At 36.9% G+C, this 24,819-nt stretch overlaps 1 protein-coding gene across 2 annotated transcripts in view; it reads right to left on the reverse strand.

Moving 5' to 3' along the window:
• LOC126818868 (adipokinetic hormone/corazonin-related peptide receptor variant I) overlaps positions 1-12,027 on the reverse strand; it is a 96,866-nt gene extending 84,839 nt beyond the window's left edge. Inside the window, exons 1-2 of one of the 2 annotated variants that reach the window (XM_050546492.2) lie at positions 11,327-12,027; positions 8,894-9,710 (exon numbers count right to left, since the gene is read on the reverse strand). In XM_050546492.2, the coding sequence (XP_050402449.1) occupies positions 8,894-9,484 (591 nt within the window). In that variant the 5' untranslated portion in view covers positions 9,485-9,710; positions 11,327-12,027. The remainder of the gene's footprint in view (positions 1-8,893; positions 9,711-11,326) is intronic. The other variant, XM_050546493.2, reaches the window with a different exon arrangement.
• Between the last annotated feature and the right edge of the window lie 12,792 nt (positions 12,028-24,819).

Genomic DNA, 24,819 nt, shown 5'->3' on the forward strand with positions numbered 1-24,819 from the left:
AATGATTAAAAAATCCAGTTGGATTCTTTACATCAGATGCATTTTATGAAATACGGTCTATAACATTATGTGACGGAATTACCCACTTTGACATTACCCAAATGAAAACTACATGTATGTATGTTTCATTAAATCTGTGAATCAAGAAGGGGGATATCTGAGGAATGATTAAAAATCCAGTTGGATTCTTTACATCATATGCATTTTATGAAATACGGTCTATAACATTATGTGACGGAATTACCCACTTTGACATTACCAAAATGAAAACTACATGTATGTATGTTTCATTAAATCTGTGAATCAAGACATTTTATGGCGGGCATTTTAGAAGATTCAAAACATGCCTATTCCCGACAGTAGAATTTTTTTTTATAAACAAATCATCCCAAAGATATGTGCTTCGTTGCGCAAAACATGCGTGACGGAATTACCTTTCACATTGTGATGGAATTACAGTGCAGAATTCAGTCACGCTGAATATAACTGATCACCAGGGAGATAAAATCAACGCAAATTAACAGTGTAACATACGTTTATTTTCGATAAATAGATTTTTCATAATGTCGAGTAAAAAGTTTATTTTCTGTTGTGATAAAAGGTAATCTAAAATCAAAATAATTTGATACCGATATCGGAAATTCGATTTATAAGCAGCCACTGCAAGTAAATTGGTCCCCATCGCCAAGTATTTCATGACACCACAATTTACAGACTTGACACATGAACCCGTCCTCTGCTTATTTTTGGTACCCCTTATCACCATGACTCCATCTACATTTATTACAGCTTCAAATTCGGCTATCTTTATTTGCCTTCTTTGGGGGGTTCCTATTTTTTGTGTCTGTAACACCGCGTGTTTCACCGATGTACTTGGCATTTACTTTCCTAGATTCCGGATCACAGGTGTAAAACGTCAATTCAGCTGATCCATATGGTGTGTATAAATCGGCCCTAGAAATGTTTAAAGTTCAGTCCATAGGTAATCAAGTACATGTCATCTTTGAAAAATATCAGCACCAGTCATTGTAAGGATATTTATTTGGTTCTTTCCGTCTTTTACAATTTAACTGCTTCAGAAAAAGTTTGTACATCGTACTGTACCACCGATGCCCTGGCCATATATAATCAGTCTGTGGACGGTATACTTGACAATTCCACCTATTCCATCTTTCCATATACAAATCATTTTAACGGTAGGGAAGTTATCAGTGATGATAGAAGTGAAAGCAGCAACAGCGTCTTGTCATGACTTAATTTATCGCTGGCAATGGCCTAAGAAAGCTTTTCGTTTCGGTAGGTGATCATGCAAGTTGTAAAAAAGTGTTGCTTCCAATGCGCGGATTTGATCTTGTCTTGCAATAGCAAATCTCACGTCACATTTTTCTTCCGTTCCCTATCAACATTATGAGTTTCATAATCCACCCGATTGACAGCTGACTTCAGTTTTTCACTTCATCTGCTGTCTCTCTGCAGCAGTTTTGGCTATATCTGAAAGATTATATGAATCTATATAATGCAATGAAATTTGAATTACGCCTAAATAAAATTATGGAAGGCTTACTAAATGCTTGAAGTCCGAAAAAGATATGTAATTCCGTCATGAAAGAAAGGTGTGATTCCATCACCATGGGAAATGTAATTCCGTCACGCATACATTTGGGCGTTCTATTTGTGATGAGAGAAATTTTAGAACATACTTCAATACAGACATGTGTTCCTACATAGGAAATGAGTTTTTATAGATATAAATATGCCCAATATTAACAGAAGCGTGACGTCATCGCGCGTGCATGTCGGCCGTGACGCGTCAAAATAAAACCCCAGCTAATATTGGTCGCTTAGAATGATAAACTTTACACCAGACTCAAAATCATACGAAATTACAAAGTTCAAAAAATTCATAACATGTCTCTATAATTGTGGAAGTCAAGATATATCTATACTACTATCTTAATCCAGTCGCACAACAGTGTAATTAAATATCATAGTCATTAGCAAGAAAGACATGTCTGCTTTAATGGGCATCAATATTCAAGTCAACTACTTATCCCAAGTAGCTATCTAGCTAACTCCTTCGAGATCTGATTCATTCTAAACTATAGAACAAAATTATACGATTTGTATGTGAACTATTAGGTTTAAGTGGACATCCTGCTACTTCCAGGATAAAGTATGGTTGGTTAGGTTCGCCAAACTAAAGTCCGTGCTAATTATCCTTAGGGTTGACCATTGATTTGCCTTTTAGTGAGTTAACATTTTATGAATCAACCACAAAATAACGCCTTGTTTTGTTCTAGGAGAGGGGAGTGGAAGTTGTTTTAAAAATTTTTTGCAGGCGCATATTTTCAAGTAGCATTTTATCACTAGTAGGTTTACATAGATAAATAATCTCAATGGTACATTTAATGTGAGCACGTTTTATACAAGAAGCTACTGGAAATTCTTGATTCGTTACATCAGTTTTTAACAAGAATCAGAGTAATATTATTCGAATGGGAAGGGTTTAAAGACCAGCCCTACATTTTATTTAGGTCGTTTGATACTAAGATATGACATTTCTTTGATTTCTATGGTTCAAGGGATCTTTTACGCACGATTTGCATGCGGCACTTCGATTTTCTTTCAACCCCAATGAATAGAAACCATCTATACCCCCCTTTCATCATATAGCTCACTGATATGACAGCCCAGTTTGATGTTTTCGCGCATACAATTGATATAAAAATAAAGACTATAAAAGAACAAAATATCCATGTTCCATTGGGGGAACATTAAATAATTATAAGTAGCATCTTATATTTCGCCCCTGTAGTTATGTAAAACGTTTAAGGTAACAGTTAAACCAAATTGAAAATCCCAATAATGACGAATTAAAAAGGTTTAGTGTGTGCTTAGCTGTGCAAATGGGGTATCGATGTGCATTGTTGAAGAAACTGTCGGCAGGTGCAGTCTTCCGACTTTATAGCAAAATGTTCTTTTATAGTATTTTCAATGTCACATTTACAAATTATTGGGTTTTGACAATGCAGCAGTGTACAAAACGGATTTGGTTACCGGGGAAATGTACGATTTGAAGAATATGGTATCGGATCGGAAAATATCTTGAAGGACTATTAATACGTCGACAAAGTCGTCCTTTGCTCGCTCTACAATTAATATCATCAAATCCCACAGAGCAAGTTTTAAAGAAAACAAATAAGATGTATGTGGGCTACTGTTTGAATGGTATTTAGTAATTGAACACATTAAAATAAACACAACGGTTCTATGGATAACAATTATTATTTCTACTAAAGCTACGTTTCAACATTGATTTTCTTGTCGTTATCAAGCACAATACTGATACAGACAGAAGGAACGAAATATATATACAATGTACAATGCAAACATTCAATGCTCATAAGAAATGTTAAACTGTTACACACTTGTATATATTTACATTCCAACTTACTGATCTGATTGATATGTCGTGCTGCCTCATCTCCATATTGATATACTGTTTGAATGGCATTTAGTAATTGAACACATTAAAATATGACTGTTACAAGGAGTGTTGAGTATCGTGGACAGGGCAGGATATTCTAACGCCTTCTAGAATCTCGGATAGCACTTCATATAGCCATTTACCTTTTGTATTGGGTTTGATCATAGTTACTATACTTGTAACGTTAAACTGTGTGTTTAACGTTACAATTGATACAGTCTAAGAATCATTACGCAAGTTCAAATAGGTGCAAACGCATAATTGTCAACACATATCATTACAGTTTGTATTGGAATAAATAATTCTATGACAAATAGTGAAGACTGGACCACTAAAATAGTTACCGAACAGTTTTTCTTTGTGGTTATGCGTTCTACATTTGCATAGCGATGTTTCTTGTAATGACGTATTACGCAAGCCCGCCATGACACCAGCCAGTTGAAATTTCGCGTAGCAGTTGGGTTTCATAAAATCATATAATTATGCGGTAAGGCTTCACCTTTGTTTCAATAGGAATTGATTTATTATATGTTAAGCTAAGTGCAGTACTGTTTTGGGTCAGTTTATGTGTAAATTAAGGGAGCTATAGGCCAGTAACCTTTTTGTAGTGATTTGACTAAAAAACTTGCGCAAAGGAACTCTGTAGGACGAGCCACTACTGTGGCTGGAGTAAGGCGGAAGACATCAGTAGTGGAACCATTTCTAGGTTTGATCACTGTAACAGGTTAGAAAATATGAAATACCAAACAGCTCTTTATTCAGTGTTCTTTGTTCTTAATTCATATTCCTTAATTTTTATTTCTTCATTTGTTGTCGTATTTCGACATTTGTACAGTAAAATTAACATTTGTATCTTAAAATCAATATTTGTTTTACAAATCAGACTTGTATCAGATTTGTAAAATGTATTTTAGTTTAACTTAATTGTATTTTAATATAAAGATTTTTTTTTCTTTTTTTTTCAGAAAATCAAAAATTAGCCTACTTTTACATTTTATCAGAAATACAACGAAAAACAAATCTCGAACAACAATTTTCCAAATACAAATCTCCAAATACAAATCCTGCAAAACATTTCTCTAAAAACATTTCTCCAAATACATTTCTCCAAAAACATTTCTCGAAATTCATCGACCCGGAACATTATGACGACATGAGCGGAAATCAACCTGGCATACAATAAGTCACCTTACAATAATGGGGAATTGAGTATAGGCATATGTACAAGAAATGAAATGAAATGGGGTTTAACGTCCTACTATTCTGCTCCGAACTGGGCTATTGAAGAAAAATCGCTCGATGACCGCGACTCGTGCGTAGTATGGCTAATCGGACCGGTCTTTCGATAAAGAAAATAAATTGAAAGTAGTCTATTTTCAGAAATTAGGTTTTGTCTAATAGCGACATATTTCTTTGCTCAAAGATAGGGAGAAATGGGGTTTAACGTCCTAACACATGGTTCAATTTTCAATAATTCGCTTGCGCGTAGGGTTCTTTAGCAGTGGGAGGAAACCAGAGGACCCTGAGAAAACCCACGAGGTTGGACAGGCGGCAATACTCCTTGTCACATACAACCGGGAAATCGAAACCACGTCAGTTGACTCAATGACAGACCTTATGATACAGCGCGCACGTGCTAACCATTCGGCCATTCAACCCCCCTTCTTTGCTCAAACGAAAGAGGGTTTTATCTCTTTTAAATCATGTTTTAATGAATGTGCCAGCGAATAAGTAATATATTGAAAGAGGGATAAAAAAAAATACTTTCGGGTCATACGTTTAGGGGGTAAATACCTCATGTCCTGAACACAATTTTATTGCTAGTTCTTGTTCAGAGAAGAGCAGTTCTTGCTTACATCCCTCAAAATACCCTATAAAACTATGTGATGCCTGGGAATCTAGTGGTTGCTATGTATACCGTTCTGACGAGTTGTCAATCATTGTCAATTATCGCATAATTTGCCGTTATCGTAGGCCCATCTCAGCTGCTATTTCGCCTCCCTTACTATATTTTCAAACGATTTCTTGTGACTAATGACTCATTATTAGGCGGATCATGTTATTCAGAATTTGATCAAACCTTGATTTAAAATTTCCACTTTTTAAAGTAAAGATTGCGGAGTGCAAAAAAAAAAATGAAAAAAAAATGTCCACACTGCTTAGTTACGAATAATTTATGATGCCTGAACACGTTTTTTATGAATTTATGACTGATTTTCAACTGTTTTATGTATTTCAGAGATGTGTATGGATAAAGGATGAAATTTGAAAATAGTGTGATGGTCATTTGACCGGATTTTTTTTGAAGATATTTGTCAATAAAGATTGGAGTTAAGGAAGATGGTTGAGCAAAAAGTGGAAAAAGTACACTGTAATATTTATACGCAGTTATTCGCCTTGCTAAAACTGAGGGGTGTTATTGTTCAATCGACAGTGTCTAATTGACCAATCAAAACGCAAGATTCACCCTTAAGCATGTTACAATACTCGGTAACCCGTATTTTAACTTTTAAATCCACCACGACCCCATTAACTTAATATTTATCGTCATCCAACTGTAATACCCAGAATATAATTTACATTTCTGAAAAGGTAAACGAAATTTCTTTTTAGTGGTATTCTGTGTGATATCTGGAATGTCGTAGTATGGTTCGTATTTTGACATTTAAGACCCCGCCCACCCCTTCCCCATCACTCAACAGTGTTTAATACCGTACACCTTTTCGAGTTATTTTATGGCACATTTATATTTACATACCTTGAAAAAAGATCAAAGGGGAGGGGTATTTAAAGATCTTAATAAGAAATTCTTGATATCTGTCCATATACTATGGAAAGTATGCTTTTTGCTTGCTACAAAATGTAAATTTATATTTACATACCTTGAAAAAAGAAAAGAAATTGACTGGTACTAACCGGTATTAAATGAGGGGGGGGGGGGGATTCAATGTCAAAATACGGGCCATAACACGAAATACAAGATATCGGGATGCATACCATTAAAAAGGTCAAATACATTTTCAAAATTGTAAAATATTTTCTAAAATATTCATATTTACGTACCTTGTTAAAGCAGATACAATTTGGATCGTCTGAACACAATTTAGTGTGTGTGGGGGGGGGGGGTATTTAAAAGTCAAAATACGCGTCTTAATACGAAATTCCAGTTATCGTGTAATGCTTCACCGGAAAGTATTTGTCTACCGCTCTTTGAATATATGAGTATTAGCTATTTTACTGGGACATTCATGATTACATGAATTAAAAGAGATAAAATCCTCTTTCGTTTGTCCCAAAAAATATGTCGCTATCAAAAAATAACTTAATTACTAAAAATAGACTACTTTCAATCTATTTTATTTAATGCTAGGTCATATTAACCAATATATTTATATATAGAAACATAACACGCACGTGATTTCACTAAAGTCACGGTCATCGAGCGATTCTTCCTATTGTATATATGCTTGCTCGATTCTCCTTTATTGTATGGTGACTTATTGTATGTCTGGTTGATTTCCGCTCATGTCATAATGTTCCGGTTCGATGAATTTCGAGAAATGTTTTAGGACAAATGATTTGCAAGATTTGTACTTGGAGATTTGTATTTGGAAATTTGTTGTTCGAGATTTGTTTTTCTTTTATGTCTATGATAAAATGTAAATGTAGATTATTTTTTTTGGTTTACTAAAATAAATTTGATCTTTATATTAAAATACAATTGAATTAAACAAAAATAAATTTACAAAATAATTTGATATGACAAATGTCTGATTTGTGAAACAAATATTGATTTTAAGATACAAATGTTAATTTTAGTGTACAGATGTCGAAGTACGACAACAAATGAAGAGATAAGAATTAAGGACAATGAATTAAGAACTAAGAATTAAGGACTATAATGAATTAAGAACTAAGAATTAAGAACACTAAATACAGAGCTGTTTGGTCTTCCATAAGAAAAATGGTGGTCGTTAGATCGGAATTGGCTATGGTTGTTTAATTTAACACCAAGATCCTATTTGTAGTTTACACCAATATACAAATTTAAGAATCTCAGTTCTTTTATATATGCACCATCTGTCTACAATCCAATGTTACAAGGAGTGTCGAGTTTCATGTACAGGGCAGGATATTCTAACTCCTTCTAGAACCTTGGATAGCGCTTCATATAGCCATCTATCTTTTGTATTGGGTGGGGGGGTTGGATGGCTAAATGGTTAGCGTGCGCGCGCTGTATCATAAAGTCTGTCATTGAGTCGACTGGCGTGGTTTCGAATCCCCGGTTGTACGTGACAAGGAGTAGGGTCGCCTGTCCAACCTCGTGGGTTTTATCCGGGTCCTCCGGTTTCCTCCCACTGCTAAAGACCCCTACGCGCAAGCGAATTATTGAAATAAAATTAAACCATGTTAGGTCCCGAAATGACCTAGGTTGTGTCGAGTGGACGTTAAACCCCATTTATCTCTCTCTCTCTCTCTCTCTCTCTCTTGTATTGGGTTTGATCCTTCTAACAGGTTAGAAAAATGTAGGTCGTTAGATCGAGAATTGGCTATGGTTGTTTAATTTAACACCAAGATCCTATTTTTAGTTTATACAAATATACAAATTTTAGAAACTCAATTCTTTTATACATGAATATGCACCATCTGTCTACAATCCCATTTCGAATGGTAAATAAACTTTGCCCATTGGCAAAGTCAATTAAATGTCGGCAAAATGGATTAAATCGATTTATATGTCAAATAATATTGGGGAATAAATGGTTTAACGTACAAAAATAGGTTTTAATATATTCTATAAATGAACAAATATGAAGGAATTTAATGTTGTCCCTGTTATTTGGTGCAAATTTTGCGGAGGCCATCGTCTAACAGTCGAATTTGAGAATCAATAAATAGAGTATTTGGGGAAAATGTGAAACATAGTGGTACGCGAAATGATACATATGCGACTACATAAGAACAGCTGAACACAGAAACATATTATATAGATCACCAGCATGTTATGAGAAAACATACAGGTATATAAGAACAGCCTAATAATTACAATATGGCTTGTTTACAAAGAATCTATCATTTACACATAATCAATTTAGAACATTATACTGCAACGCCGCCAATAATAATATCAACATGTGTGAATAGCTATAGGCTTTAAGATGTGTATTGAACTTTTGCGTGTATTTGACTGGCTGTTATAAATGTAACCCATACCAGTATACGAAGCAATGGGTGTTTGCTTAACGGAGGTTAATAACCGGAGGACCATATTTAAATAGAATATACAACCGTGTATTACAACAATCTCGGTAATTCCACAGGGTTGGTTTATTTTAACTGAACCTGTGACATAATACAAAAAAATAATAAAAGTAATAAAATAAAGATAATAACAAAGAGACCTACCTGGGGAAGACTGGCAACAACACTTAAAGTCCACGCAACGGTCAGCATTATTTTCCCACGCCTTTCAGCATCGTGTAAACTCATTGGATGTACAATAGAAAAGTATCGGTCTAAACTAATTGTGACTAAAGTGAATGATGACAAATAGAATCCGAATGCTCTGAAGAACATCATCAAACGACATGCAAAGTCTCCGGCTTTCCAGGACACAGTTATATGCCAAGCAGTTTCCATCGGAAGCATAACGAAGGCAACTATCAAATCGGCCACTGATAAATGCATGATAAAGCTATTTACTCTAGATTTGAACCCTCTACTTCGAAACAATGTTATGAATACTGTCAAATTCCCAGTAGCTGCTATCAAAAACAAACACGAATACGCTATCACCGACACCAAATTATCATCATTAAATGTCATTTCTCTTGGTAAAGTAAGGTTCACCGGCCCACCGGAATGCATGGTGGTATTGTGAGGTTCTTGCTGCGATCTTCGGTGGGTGTGCGATAAGCCTATAGAATCCTTGGGGATAACGGATATGAAATTAGAGTTGCTCATAGTTGTGACACCGTGAGGTGGTAGAGTCGACATGATTTTTCTGTGGGTTTCTGTTCCTTAAATGTTAACATATTGCTTTTCTTGAATAGCGTCACACTGGAGGTGTGGCATTTACTAATGTTAAGCAACACATTCTTCGATCAAATAATATTTAAACAGGCCACGCTATACACATACCAATGAATCTCTCCTAATTAAAACTACTTGAAGTCTTTTCGAAGTCAGCATCAAGATCCTGTGATTCCCTCAAACACTGTAGCTGAAAGAAGGACGAGAGTCGTGCTTAACATGAAAATACGATATTGGCATAGCAAAAACTCTAACAGTGTCGAAAAAATATAATGGAATTAAACGGTGTTTGCATCATTGATTGAAATATAAATTAAGTACACATATCATGCCGCAAGTTAATTTCATTCCAACGAATGAATTTTAATGGTGTTTTGCCAATTCATGTCCACATACTTTTTGTGAAGGCAAAAAAAGTGATTATCACCCTATGAACACACCATGTATTGTGGTAGAAGAGTTATTAAAAATGCATCAACATTATACATCACTCAATTTTTGTCATTAACACACAAGTACACATCTTTATCAGCACTAAGCAAATATTTATTAAGCTATTTAGTTAGCCTACCCTGATAAACATAACAAACTATAACTATAAAATTTCAAGTGGTGCTTTCTTATTAACGTCAAATTCCCGACCTTATCACACTTAAGAAGAAATCTTTTGGTGCTATTTTTGAATGTGTTTGTACCAATAGTAATAATGCTAGAAACGTAAGGGGATTAGCTATTAATTATTTCAATGTATCTATATAGACATCATCTGTTACTAGCGAACTTATATAGCTTACCGTGTTTTATTTTATATTTTAACAAAAAATACTACTAATAAAAAGTCCAGCTTAACCGGAGCGGGGCCCTGGGTCTGATAAGACTCGCGGGGCCCCTAACGCGACGAAAAGATTATTTCATATCCTTTTGAATGGGATTCGACCAATCACAGAGGAGGTTGAGGGAGTGCAGACTCGCCCAGTCTCCGGCAATTGCGCCACTAGAAGCCTAGACCGATAACCGAATGGAACCTCACAGAGAAGGTTGACGGATAGCCCATTCTCCGCCCTCGCGCCGCTAGCTAGATAACCGTGAAACTTTCATTTGGAATTTGATTTTTTTCTCTTTTTGCCATGAACCGCGGGGCCGCCTTAACCACTGGGCCCTGGGCCTAGGCCCCTCAGGCTCATGCCTAAGTTGGGCTTTGTACTAATATGCTGAACAGTGGGGCATTGTTGCTTTTTTCCGGCGTGGTTTCTCCTTATCATTGGTTCAGCGCGGGGGAAGGGGGGTGACAAAGTACCTAGTGTAGTCGTCCGGATGAGACGAAATCCGGTTTCCCATGTAAAAGACCCTCTGGCATTTGTATTTCGAAATAATAGTAGGCTATTCATATTTCTTCCATAACACACTGCATAGCGTATGACCGTCTTCATGAGCTTAGTCGGTGCAGGAACGTAGAACTTTTAATAATGGATTATATCTGCATAGATGGAATCTTCAGCTATTGAATGTTTAAAGTTAAGGTTCTGATTATGATAACTTAAGAAAATATTTTAAAAATAACCACTGTATTTCTAAACATAAAAGAGTGAACTGTGTTTTTAACGTCAACACAATGCAGCTAGGTCATATCATGACTACAAGCACACATTAACTTGATTAATTGGATTAGATTAATTGCTAGCATGGTTTTGAAAAAATTGAAAACAAAAAACCCTGCCAAAAATACAAAATTAACTTTAAACATACTGGTGGAATTTAAATTCGCCCCGTTAAAAGGACTATTTAAAATTAGATTACATTTCTTACCTTACATATAATTAATATATGACATCATGCGGCGAGATCCTGACATGTTTACAGCATCATAAAGTTGATAAACAAGATGTAAATGTAATTAATCGTTGAATAGGGTCTAAAATTATCCAAAAGTTTCAAGCTTCAGTTAGATTAACGCTTCTTAACCATGTAAAGTTGTCATTTATCAGACCTGTTCAAGTTCACTAACACGTTGCAACCCATGTACGGTCTAAAGTAAGATTTAAAACATTAGTTTCCAATGACCGTAAATAACTTCAAAGTATACTCCCAGAACACGACACATTAAAACGAAACAACTCAATATGAGACGTCTAATTTTACTCCTGTTTCTAGGCTAGACTGAATAAATAAACATCACGGTTTCCCACCATTCTTATTATTTGAGAATTAGATCTACCGTAGAATTGATCCAACTTTCACGCACTGTTTTATGATTAGTGATTTTACTAATATATATAGTTGAGTTGATATGATCCACTAATAATGTTGAAACTTTCCATTCAATAGATGTTTGGTCAGGTAAGATGTTGATAAATAAATACATACATAATGACTATATAGATCGTATGTCAGCAACGATCTCTCAATAACTGACGATGAAACACATAGCACGTCTTTATAGCTTTAACACATGGACAGTCACAGCAGTCGTCGTGGTTGGTTTTGTTTTCTTCACACAACAGAACCCAATAACATTCATTCTTTGAACATTATGTATACAGAAAGGCAATGTGTTTTCTTCATACATACAAACAATCTCAAGATGTCAAGCTTTTAAAACAAGAACTGGGTAAGCGTTCCATCTGCTGCCGGGACCTTTAAGCTATTAAGCAATCAATTCAAACGGAGAGACAGATCGTCCGATTAAGCACTGCCCGCGCAATATACCCCCTATTGTATGACGTCATCGCAACCATACAATAGGGTTAGAGTTTTAAGTCTTTATCGGTGCACAGTTGTCCTAGGAACAAGCATACTAAGTTTCGTGTCGATCCTACTTGGCGGAGCCTTAGGCTTTTTTCGAAAAGAGTCGCCCCAGGGACAAGAAGGTGAGAAAACAAAGGGACTGAACTCGATTTTTATCCCTTCAACATAAGCACCTCATTTTATTTCCTGTCACAATTGATACATACGCCCATAAGGATTGGTAGAAGAAACCGATTTCGTTGGCAACGACTGGTGGCTGGCAATGGGTTATGCCATAAGCCCCAGGACAATTTTTCAATTATTTATAGCAAAACTCATAGTGCAGACGTCAGTAGTGTTCTTTCCATTAAATCCCCAGAAGATGAGAGAACTGTCATGTTTTTACAAGAATTTAATTAAAACTTAGACAATTGAACAGTATGTGGGATTTTGTAGGTATTAATTTTTGTAATCTAATTGCCGACCGTAATTTTTACAGTAATTTAATTAATACTTAGACAATAATTGAACAGTGTGTGGAAGTTTTGTAGGTATTTATTTTTGTATGAAGAAATTGCTCCCGATGGTCGTAATTTACAATCTAATTGTCGACCGAATTCAGCTAAATGGTTCCCAAAATAACACTATAACCAATTGATTTCACACTTCACATAATATTTTTAACAGGATGAAGTATATTTATGTTGCTGTTGCTCTCAGATATGGTCAATGGCGGTGTAATTCTTCGGGACGCCATGATGCTACGTGGTAACGTAAAATAGTCCGGACAGAATGGTGCCTTTTATTTATTTTACGACGTATATTTTATGTTCCCATTTACACTAAATAGGAAATATTTTTATTCAGATGTACTGAAAGCACCTTAATTTTTTTTGCTAATACTTCAAAAAAAATATTTTAAAAAAGTTAATAACTCGCACAGATGTCACAGTGAATATTCATTGCTGATCGGTTTAGGATATCTGATGTTCAAAAGCGAAACTGTTCATATTTTAAAGTTTAATTTGCAAAAGGAAAAAAGTGAATAACTCGCACAGATATCATAGTGAATAGTCATTGCTGATCGGTTTAGGATATCTGATGTTCAAAAGCGAAACTGTTCATATTTTACAACTTATCTATTTTGAGATACACACGAACTTAGCCCTAAAAATGTTAATCGCCTTGTTTCTTCTAGAACATCAGAACTTAATGCCGAAAATGTTAATCGCTTTGTAATTGAATATCGGCGTAATAAACATAAATATGTGTAACTAGCAGGATACCCGGCTTCGCTCGGGGGTCATAACTCCGAAACCGGAAGTGGTGGACTAACGCCACCTGGCCTATGTTACTCCCCGGTCCGAGCTACCCCTATACCCCAAATTTCAGACTCGGGGCAGACCTAGTGTAGCCGCCAACCCCGAACAGACCGGCTTCGCTCGGGGGTTGTAACTCCGAAACCGGAAGTGGTAGACTAACGCCACCTGGCCTATGTTATTCCCCGGTCCGAGCCACCTCTATACCCCAAATTTCAGACTCGGGGCAGACCTATTGTAGCCGCCAACCCCGAACAGACCGGCTTCGCTCGTAGGTCATAACTCCGAAACTGGAAGTTGTAGACTAACGCCACCTGTCCTATGTTACTCCCCGGTCCGAGCTACCCCTATACCCCAAATTTCAGACTCGGGGCAGATGTAGCCGCCAACCCCGAACAGACCGGCTTCGCTCGGGGGTCATAACTCCGAAACCGGAAGTGGTAGACTAATGCCACCTGGCCTATGTTACTCCCCGGTCCGAGCTACCCGTATACCCCAAATTTCAGACTCGGGGCAGACCTAGTGTAGCCGCCAACCCCGAACAGACCGGCTTCGCTCGGGGGTCATAACTCCGAAACCGGAAGTGGTACCCTAACGCCACCTGGCCTATGTTACTCCCCGGTCCGAACTATTCCTATACCCCAAATTTCAGACTCGGGGCAGACCTAGTGTAGCCGCCAACCCCGAACAGACAGACAGACAGACAGACAAACGACAGTCACAAATATATATATAGATTAAGAGATCGCTGACCTAATATTCAATATATGCTGTGAAACAGCGGAAAATAACCAATAATTTACTTAGACGAATTTATCCAATGTTCCAGTTAAACCTAATCAATAATGACATTATCGACGAGAATATACAGACTTGTAGTTGACTGCAGGTTAGGAGAATGAATAAGAGTGTTGTCTCCATTAGCTGGCTGATCACCGCCTTAAATATAGCCACGCTTAAATTATTTATTAGATTTCAAAATACAGTATCCGACTATTTGATAATACAAACATACCCGGGAAAAAAAGCTTTCTTAAATTCGGGTCATCACTGACTTGCTTCGATATGCTGGCTGATTACCGCCATTATTATTTATTCATTATATTTCAAAACAATAAAAGTAACGGACTATTTGATAATACAGCCTATCCCAGAGTATAAAAGTCTTCTTAAAGGATCTAAACGTCTTACTCAACATTTTCCACAATTTTCGAAATTAAAAACACGAACTAGAATTCAGTATTTCAACCACTTTTGATGTTGTTATCTTGCCTGAAAACATGGGATCCTAATCTATCTATACTAATATTTGTGACTGTCGTTTGTCTGTTTGTTTGTTTGTCTGTTTGTCTGTCTGTCTGTTCGGGGTTGGCGGCTACACTAGGTCTGCCCCGAGTCTGAAATTTTGGGTATAGGGTAGCTCGGACCAGGGAGTAACACAGACCAGGTGGCGTTAGTCTACCACTTCCGGTTTCGGAGTTATGACCCCGAGCGAAGCCGGGCATTCTTCTAGTATCCAATATTTTAGACACAGTGAACATTTTATATTCAACTCAAGCGTCATGTATTCTATCCTTCAAGACAACGCAGAGGTAATTACTAAAAGACAAAATAATAATAAATAAACGCGCAGAATGGGCTATGGCCAACGAATTTCAACAGTACAACAATCCTTATGATGATGATGCGATCCAATTAAACATTGGCGACAGGTCAGGTAAAGATAAAGAACAGATAGGCCCCCTACAATTAACAGTTGATAATGGAAATAAAGAAAGTGATGTAGAAGAAGATATTCCTATTATAGAAATGGAGATTATGGTTTATGACGTACAAGATAAAGATAATGAAGAAGGAAATTCAAAGAAAAATAGTGAACTACCTCAACATTCAATGGAAAATGAAAACATTCGGCGTTTGCAAATACAAGCCCCAGTCAGGGTATCCGAGTTCGAACTATGTTCACAAATTAAGTCATTCCAGTCCAGCATTTACAACCATTTTGTTCCTAATCATGTTTACTGAAAATAATTAAAATCATTTATATACCTCATAGAATTAATATCCACGCCCACAATACAGGCCAGTTGCCCCCTAGAACAATTCGTGCCCCACCCCGGCAAAATCTAAACAACAATTGTTCTTAGAAGAGCAGCAACGTGTAGCCCCCACCCCCTTGGATAAATCTGCACCTCCTCCCCTGGTTCATAATACAGCATGACAAAATGCTGAGTCTAAATTTTTAAATTGCTCTTGTCTCTGTCGTCAATGCGTCTAGGCTTTTAATATGACCACCTTGTTTTCATAAATATGTGTTTTTCATTTGTTTTAAATGTTTTACAAGCCTGTGGTAGCACCGTCTTGCACTTGGTTTTGGCTATTCTTAAATAACAGCAGCGGGGGGAGGGGGCGTGTGTGGCAGGATATGCTTACTCTTCCTAGGACACCTTATACCACTGCCTTTGACAACAGGGCAGTTTGCTGTTATTTTTGGTATGTGTTTTGATCTGAATTTGCTTTTTACCTCCCTTCGGATTACGAATTTACACATTCAATTCTATATCTCTGTTGTTCACAAAATGTTTCGTCAGCCATGGTTATTAAAAAACTCTTCAGGGGCGGATGCAGAGGGTTGGGGAGCTACATAAAAAATGTTTGTATGAGAAAAGAGTCACGGTCTTGTGCTTTGCCCTTTATCTTCAGATGGTGGGTGGGATATGGGCATTTAAAACGCGAGATAATGATACAGGCATGATATGTAATATCAAAATTAATGCTTAATTGCATCAATGAAATTGAATCACAATGTGATCGTATTAATTCATAATAAGAATTCATGTCAAATCGGGTGTTGGATGTATGTGACTTGACGCAATTTGGAGATGACGATGGCGTCATGCATTGTCAAGTGTCAAATTTACTTAAACATGAATGTCCTACATAAGAGGAAACCGAATGTAAGAAAGAAAGCACACTGTGTAATCCAGCATAGACAGAGAGTTTGCTCGAGCTCTCACACGGACTACATTTAGCGACATGTTTCCAGTATTTCCTTCAGAACGAACGTTCAGTCGAGTTGTGATTGGTATCGTCGTGTTTTACGAACGCTTTCACTTATTGAAAAATGTTTATCGGTTATTCGCCGTGAAATGAAGCGACAGGGCAACTTAGGTACATTTTTTCCACTGCAAAGAAGTCACGAAGCTCTGGGAAGGAAACAGGCGGCAACATTGAGCATGATGCGTTCGCAACTAATACCCCCGTCAGACCGGGGTGGTGCCCTTACTGCGCTGCTACGGCGGCGGAGAATGGTCCCAGAGCGCGTCAAGTCGTCATCAGCGTGGTAAATACGTGATGGAAACCCCACATATCGTGCTGTGATCGCCAATGATCGCCGAGTCACGGCGTTTGATTTGAGCATGTTCAAACAAACGCTAAGGTTCTGCGATCTGACCTGGAAAGCTGTGAGGAGTTGACTTTTTTCAAGTATGTAATTTTTTGGGACATTTTCTCGCGTTTTGTTCACGTTTGCCGGCGACCTTGTGTGGTCGCCGTACAGTCGCAGCAGCGCAGTAAGGACGCTGACGGGGGCTTAACGATAATACTGATGAAAATGTTGAAAAAGTAGAACATTTCCGTGAAAATAAAATGTTGATGAAAGTGGGAGCGATAATCATGACAATAATAATGATTAGATACATCCAATCTGATTAAAATACAGATCTATATTTCGTTTCGTTTTGTTTATACTTTCGATGGCGTACACTACATGAAGATCTGACAAGTTATAGCAATAGGTCACACGTCAGGGGTCAAAAGACCGACTTATGACCCTATGACGTCATACATTTGATTAACCAATCAGCATTGATGTTACTAGTGGATTACCAACAGTTCCGTGAAAAACACGCCTAAAACTCGCCGTAACAGACCCTGACACCATTCAGAACACGAGTTAAATAACAACTCTTTCAGATCAAAGTGTAGTAAAGACAAGTAAAACGAAATTTTGAACTATAAAAACGAAACGAAATAGGGTCTGTGTTTTAACCAGATCGAGATACGTCAAGAAAATGAAGAATGAAGGGGGTGTATCTACCAATCTTGCGCCTCACTTGCACTGCCACCTTACAGTGACATTGGTAAGGCCGGCGATAGGTCTCAAATACCCGATAGTGACAAAATCTAAGTAGTGTACCTGACTTGTCTTCAATTTCTGAATCTCTAACGAAATGTTATGATGATGATTTACCCCAACCATCTATAGCCTACAGAATGAACTCCAAATATAGAGGGGGTGCTGGATACGAAAAATGTCCACAGACCACGCGATTCCTATCACGTTGATAGATAGTCTAAATCAGTGTTCAAAAGATAATTTCCCCAATATATATATATGTATATAGACTGTTACAAATCAGTTGTTTACAAGTTGTGAGGCAGAACGGTCATTTTCTGCTGTTAGACGCCACAAAACGCCAATGCGTTCTACTATGACGGATGGTCGTCTGACAAGCTTAGTCCTAATGAACGTTAACTATACTTTCGAGCTAGATATCGATAACATTATGGAACGGTTCATCAAAAAACATCTACGCCGGTTATTCTCCCCATTATATTTTGGATTCATAATTGTGCAAAACTCATTTTGGTGTTTGACACAGCCGCGGTCTGTTTTAGTTTTTCTATTTTGCTTTCTTAAAGATTCCTGTCAAAATCGTGCAGAACTGATTTTATTGCATATCAGTAAAACCAAAACGTAGAGTAGTGGGTACATGTATTTGGTATATTTTATGTAATATCCCAGTTTCTGTGTTTTGTCAAAGTGACTTCTGGTTACCCCAAAATGACGATAGAGACGATGTTTTTCTCAAAATTTCTTATGTAACCGTGGAGAGAGCCCACCCGGATACCCCCCAAAGGGTGGGACGATTTACCCAATATTACCCAATACCACCTCAATATCACCACATACTACCCAATACTACAACATAATGATGAAAAATGGACATATCATTTAATTTTTTTCAAAAATAAAGAGTTATATCGCGGAAAATATGATACCGATGTTTGGCGGTTCCATGTGCCTCCCTATATCACCCAAAACAATATAATACCTAATACTGTCAAATGACAGCACGTTAGTGTAATTACTTTCGATATTAGCATGTATCGGTCCGTTACTTCCTGAATTATGGCACCTGATTGTAAGAAAAGTCTCGTTTTCGGCTTGTTTTCAGGAGGTCACATTTTTATACTCCAACATTTTCATGTGGACGTATATTGTCGTCGCCCCTGTCCGTCCGGACGTCCGTCCACAATTGTTTGTGAACACTCTACAGGTCACGATGTATTATCCGATTTCAACGAAACTTGAAATATAGGTTTATCTCCCGAAGATCTCGGTTCCTTTCGATATTGGCATGTATCGGACCGTAACTTCAAGGATTATGGCCCCTGATTGTAGGAAAAATCGCGTTTTTAGCTTGTGGATCCTATAGAGGTCACAATTTTCATATGGCTTCCCAAGTTATCACGGTGGCTCGGTGAGCAAGACGTTGGCTCGCTAACCTGGAGGTCCCATGTTCGATCCCTGTGTTGAACGAGAAAGTTCAACGGGATTTCCATCGTGGTTCCTCCTTGCCAACATTGAAAACACGATTTATTTATCAAATTAAATCAACATTGATGTTGTAATCTTACCGGAAAAAGATGGGCTTTTGATATCGAATATTTAAGACAAAATAAACATTTCACCATTGGTAAACGAATCGTGTACCATAATGCGCTTCAGTCCCAGTTGTATCAAGAGACTCGAGGGACGAGGCTAGACACATTGCACCAAATCAAACGGCGTATGTAGACTGGAATAACCAGGCGCTAGAAATTTGCACTCGCTTGAGACTGCTGGCTTATTTCGCCGAACATAACTGATTTGAAATTGGAGTAAAAACGGAAACCATTGAATGTAAATCAGTTTATATACATTCATATTACAGTATTATATGTGTTGCGGCCCACTTTTGTCAATTTCTAGGTCCCAAATGTTAGCGATTTAGATCCTTTAAGCTGTAATGGCTTTGAAGGTTTCTCATTCTCAATAATAATAGCTGCTTGGAATATCTGGGTGAGCTCTGACCAATCTCGCTCAACACCCTGTTTTATAACCCCCTGATTTCTGCACGTCTTAGATAGCCTTGACATTAATTTCCATCCCAAATATGGAATAAACCATTTTTATTTCACAAGTCAAGAGAAGGAAACATTACCTTATTTGGTCTACCAACCATAGGTCAATGAACATATATAATTTGATGGATATTTTGACAATGGTTATGATTTTACCAAAATATCACTGTTTTTTATGTATAAGTAGATATTCCCGTTCATTAAGTACGTGTGATTTGACTCTATAGACAGTGAAGCAACAATTTTTCAAAGAACCAATATTGTCTTAAGGACCAAAGTTCTACAAAATTAGCCATACTGTGTAAGGATAGGAAGAAGATTAAAGTAAGGTAATTAGTAATAACTACCAGTATGTACACTCGTGTAAACAGATCGTGACAAGTTTGTTAGCCGGTTTATTCCGGCATTAAGCATATTCTTAGGGGTAATATTATCATATTTACGATTTATAATGCACTATTACGCCGACAGCTTGTAAATGTCAATAAGGCTTTACTACAATGGCATTATGAAAGTTTTCAAGTATTGTTCTTTCTGAAGACAACATATATGAAAGGTCTAATGTAGACGATGATGTCCCTGGCGCTCGCATTTCAAAGGATCTAACAGAAAATTATGTGGTAGAGCTATAACTATGGTTGAATGCAATTGTGCAAAACGAACAGGAAAGAAATTGATAGACAGCATGCAGGGATTCAATCACGGTCAAGAAAGAAATCTGTCCTAAAATTAATGATGGCAAATTATTTGAAACAAAAAAGGTCTTGCTTTATAAACGAACATGAAAGAAATCGATAGACAGGATGCAGGGATTAAAAAACGATCAAGAACGGAATCTATCCTAAAACTGATGGTGGCGAATGGTTTGAAATCGAAAGGTGCGATATTAAGTTCAGTAAGGGCTGTCAGTATGTCAGAAAGACGCAATTCAAGACTTACCGTTTTAATTTAGTATGTCATACACATGCTGACAATACTAATATGGTTCTTATTAGTGAGACTGGAAATGGCATAGTCGTATGTGATTATATTTCAATTATGGCTGCCGTGGATATCTGGGACAGCACACGAATGATTGAAGGAAATGTATTAAACTTAATTCGATAGCTTTACATAAATACGAAATGTATGACAGTACCACAAACAAGATTACTACCAGATTATTGACACCTAAAATCGAGTGTCTATCATATCATATTCAGAAGCTAAAATATAGACTTGGACGTTTATGCCATTAACCATTATGTGAATTCAGCAATATAACCTTGGAGTTCTATGTATGTGTAACAAAACCGGAAGTCAAGGCTTGAATAACTTTCCTGCATTTGACATATCCATTATGTTTGATTATGAGGAACGTTTGTTTGACCGAATCTACATCCCATAATGTTTAGCGATACCGACAAATCTCTGTTAAGTCAAAGCCTCGGACATATGTACTGCTTTGTGTTTAGTATATTATGAAACTACAAAAGCTATAAAATAGATACTCTATGTAAACTTCCTTTCTGTCCGTGGTTCTCCCTTGTCAGTGATGCAGGACGGAGGGGCTGACAAGGAAAGCTGTCTAGTCGTTCGGATGGGACGAAAAACCGAGGTCCCGTGTACACATTGGCGTGCACGTAAAAGATCCCTTGGCAGTTGGAATTCGATATAAGAGTAGGCCGTAGTGCCGCTGTCCGGGCAAAATTTCCCTCATAGCACACTGTATGGCGTATGCCCGTCTTCATTAGCCCAGGTTAGGAGCAGAACAGTAGGACGTTAAACTCCATTTCATTTCATTTCATTTTTTCCTTTCTGTCCTGAAAATAGATCATACACGCCGTAGGTGTATTTTGGCGCCTCCCGGGTTTCGCTTTATTAGATATTTGAACTTGAAAAGGGGGTACTAGCATCGGGTGTTTTAGAAAGAGTAAGCATATCATTAATATTTTTAGACAGATCAAGTTTTATATTCAAATTATTAGGAATGGACCTATAAATGGGCATAAAAATTGCTCGTACTAGTAATCATTTATCTAAAAACGCTGTCAGATATTTACTGTTCTGGGGCATCCTATTGGTGAGTTTCGGAATAAACATTTCCGTCTTCCAAGATGATCTCCGAAGGCTATTGTAGTTATCTCAGCAGGTGTTTCTCGCACACTTGACATTGAGATATTGGCCCATTACAGATCGAAGACAAGCCATCCTTCATTTCTAAAAGGAGAAGACGTAGCTATATAGACGTCTTGTAATTGTTGAAAGGTTGAAAATGATAAATATGTTATTGAATCAACATTGAGTAACATACCATTGAGAGTAGGGAAGTTCCCATTTCTAATAATTATTTGTTAGTGATTCATTTATTGGAGATAGATAATATAGGCCTAGCCTGTTCCTCTATCCTTTTCTGAGAATAAAAATATTGTTTATAAAACAAAATTAATGGTAAACATATTTAACTCTAATCATTTGGCTATGTTCATATTAAATTAATTGATATAATAATATACTGTTGAAAATACTAATTATATTCTGTATTCATATAATTGCAAATCGCTTTTAGATCGGGAATTTAGTAATTCCTATTTACTCAATGTTTAGCTCTTTATAAGCCCATATATATAATATGGACGTGTATTGTCGTCATCGACTACCTGTGAAGTCAATAAAGTACATATTTTTCATACTTTAATAAAATCTTGAGAAAGAGATTGGTGCGAGTTTCATCAATTATTAACAAAAATAGCCTTTGAAAGCCTATTTATTTTAATTAAATTCTGTGTGTGGTTTAAATTTCAGATCCCATATCATTTATTTGGGATTTACTAAATTTGTCAATTATGTACGGAGTATTTGCTCCTAATTTAGTCAGAATATGTCAAATAGCTTGTGGGTCTTTTATTGATGGGTTGACCTGTTTTGACATTAAGATTAAACATGGTTCGACATTGTGGTTTTCTTTATATGCCATTTCTTTAACGTCTAAGTGGGCTTATTTGCCATGGTGTCCTCAAGCCTTGGCTTGTAAAAGTCTTCAATTTCAGCTAAAATCGTAAATAAGATGAACGAAACATTTTTTAATTTGCCATATTCTGGACGAGACGAAGATAGCTGTAAGTGTACACCATGCATTATCACAAAATAGTTAAATTTATCTAACGTGACCGTATTCCCATTAGATTTTATGTGTTTATACCCACCGGAAGTGAACTCCACTTCATTTGTATAGCATCTTATCTATAATCGATTTTATCTTCAGTTTATTGGTCGTACAGTTGATATCACTTATTGTAAATACTAAACGTACTTCGGTTGTTCCCCTGCATAATTCCAACTCTATATAAGTTATGGCCTATTGAGTTTTTATATATTGTTACCTTTCATATTCCATACCAACATTTCCAGACTGAAATAATGACGCTTTATTATTATATTAATCTTAATTAATTTAGTATAACCTTCCGGTAGAGTATTAGAATCCCGGTATCATCGGAATGGAGTGGGGTTTAACATGTTCATCAACAGAGTACTGTTTGGCTATTTCGAGACTAACAAATGACATGTTATATTTCTCTATCTTAACAAGTGTATCTATGTTTTAAAGCAATTAATGGAATGGATTGGGGCTTAAATTCCAGTCAACAGACTATTTTGGTCATTTTGAGACTAACATAGTATGTTAGTGTTTAATGTAGGACTGACCCCGTTAGGGGACTTTATATACAGGACTAGATACACTTTGACATCGTCGTAGGCGCCTACGTCAACACTAACAAAATATCCCAAACGTGCTCCTTGATCCACACCGGGATTCGAACCCGCGAGACATTTTACTTGTAAGTGCAGTGTGACAACCACATACAATTACCATGGTCTCATTAAAAAACGCAAAGCAGTAATTTTACGGTGATAAATATGGACATCCGCTCTGTAAAGAGTTTCTCTTTTACACTGAGCTTCTCCCTAGAGAATCCCTGACCTCAAAAATAGGCACCATTTTGATATCACTGGATAGCTTTAATTATTCACTTTTAATCATTTTTGATGAAGACTAATGAAATATTGACCGGAACTGACGAGAATCATACTATCCTTCCTATATAGTTCAATCGACTAGCCAGATCAATGGATTCTTCTCTTTTTATGCAAATCTTTATTAGAAATGCCGTTCTTCCTGGGCGATATTATTCCTATCTTTGATATTCGGTTATACACTCCATTGGTAATATCTTGTAACATATCTCTAGCAATGCTAGTGCTTATCTTCAAGTAGCAGAAATTAAGGCACTCGATAAACCCTCAGTCATGCACGACATCAGTATGAATAAATCGAATTGAGTGCAATTTAAAGATAAGACTAGCGACATGTTAAACGGATTTAAATTAAATTATATTTCTAGCTTTAAGTAATAACAGTATCATGCTGCGCAAATTGTCTACTCTTTTCCATCTATTATTGTGGATAATTAAAATACCAGAAATAGTTACACAGCTAGTTATTATTTAAGAGGTGTCTGCCAACAGTTGAACCAAACAAGTAGTAGAAAACAACCGTTTTCCAGGTTGTTATTTGAAATAAAAATCCTAAAGGCGGAGCCCGCAGCTTTTATTTCGAATAACAGCCGTGGTTGAATGCATGTGGTTGTTGAAGGCTAATATTACCTCAATATCAAACAGAAGTTTGATACAGGGAATAGCCACCTTACAATATCAGTAGTATCTATTGGAGATATAATCTGGAGGTGTGTTAAGATTAAATAGCACACCCATGGTCAACTTGCCAAAAGCTTTGTTAATACGTTATCGCCGTTTATTATCAGACGTTGATAAACTTATCGGCTTGTACATGCAGAGAGAGAGGGGGGGGGGGGTAACGTCCACTCGACACAAACTAACATATGGTTCAGATGTATTTCAGTAATTCGCTAGCGCGTAGGTGTCTTTAGCACTGGGAAGAAACCATACACGGAGAAGACCCACGAGGTTGAACATCCGACCCTATTCATTGTCACAAGAAACCATACACGGAGAAAACCCACGAGGTTGAATATCCGACCCTATTCATTGTCACTCCACTTATTC

The sequence above is a fragment of the Patella vulgata genome, chromosome 4 (assembly GCF_932274485.2).
Source record: "Patella vulgata chromosome 4, xgPatVulg1.2, whole genome shotgun sequence".
In the NCBI taxonomy this organism is placed as follows: domain Eukaryota; kingdom Metazoa; phylum Mollusca; class Gastropoda; family Patellidae; genus Patella; species Patella vulgata.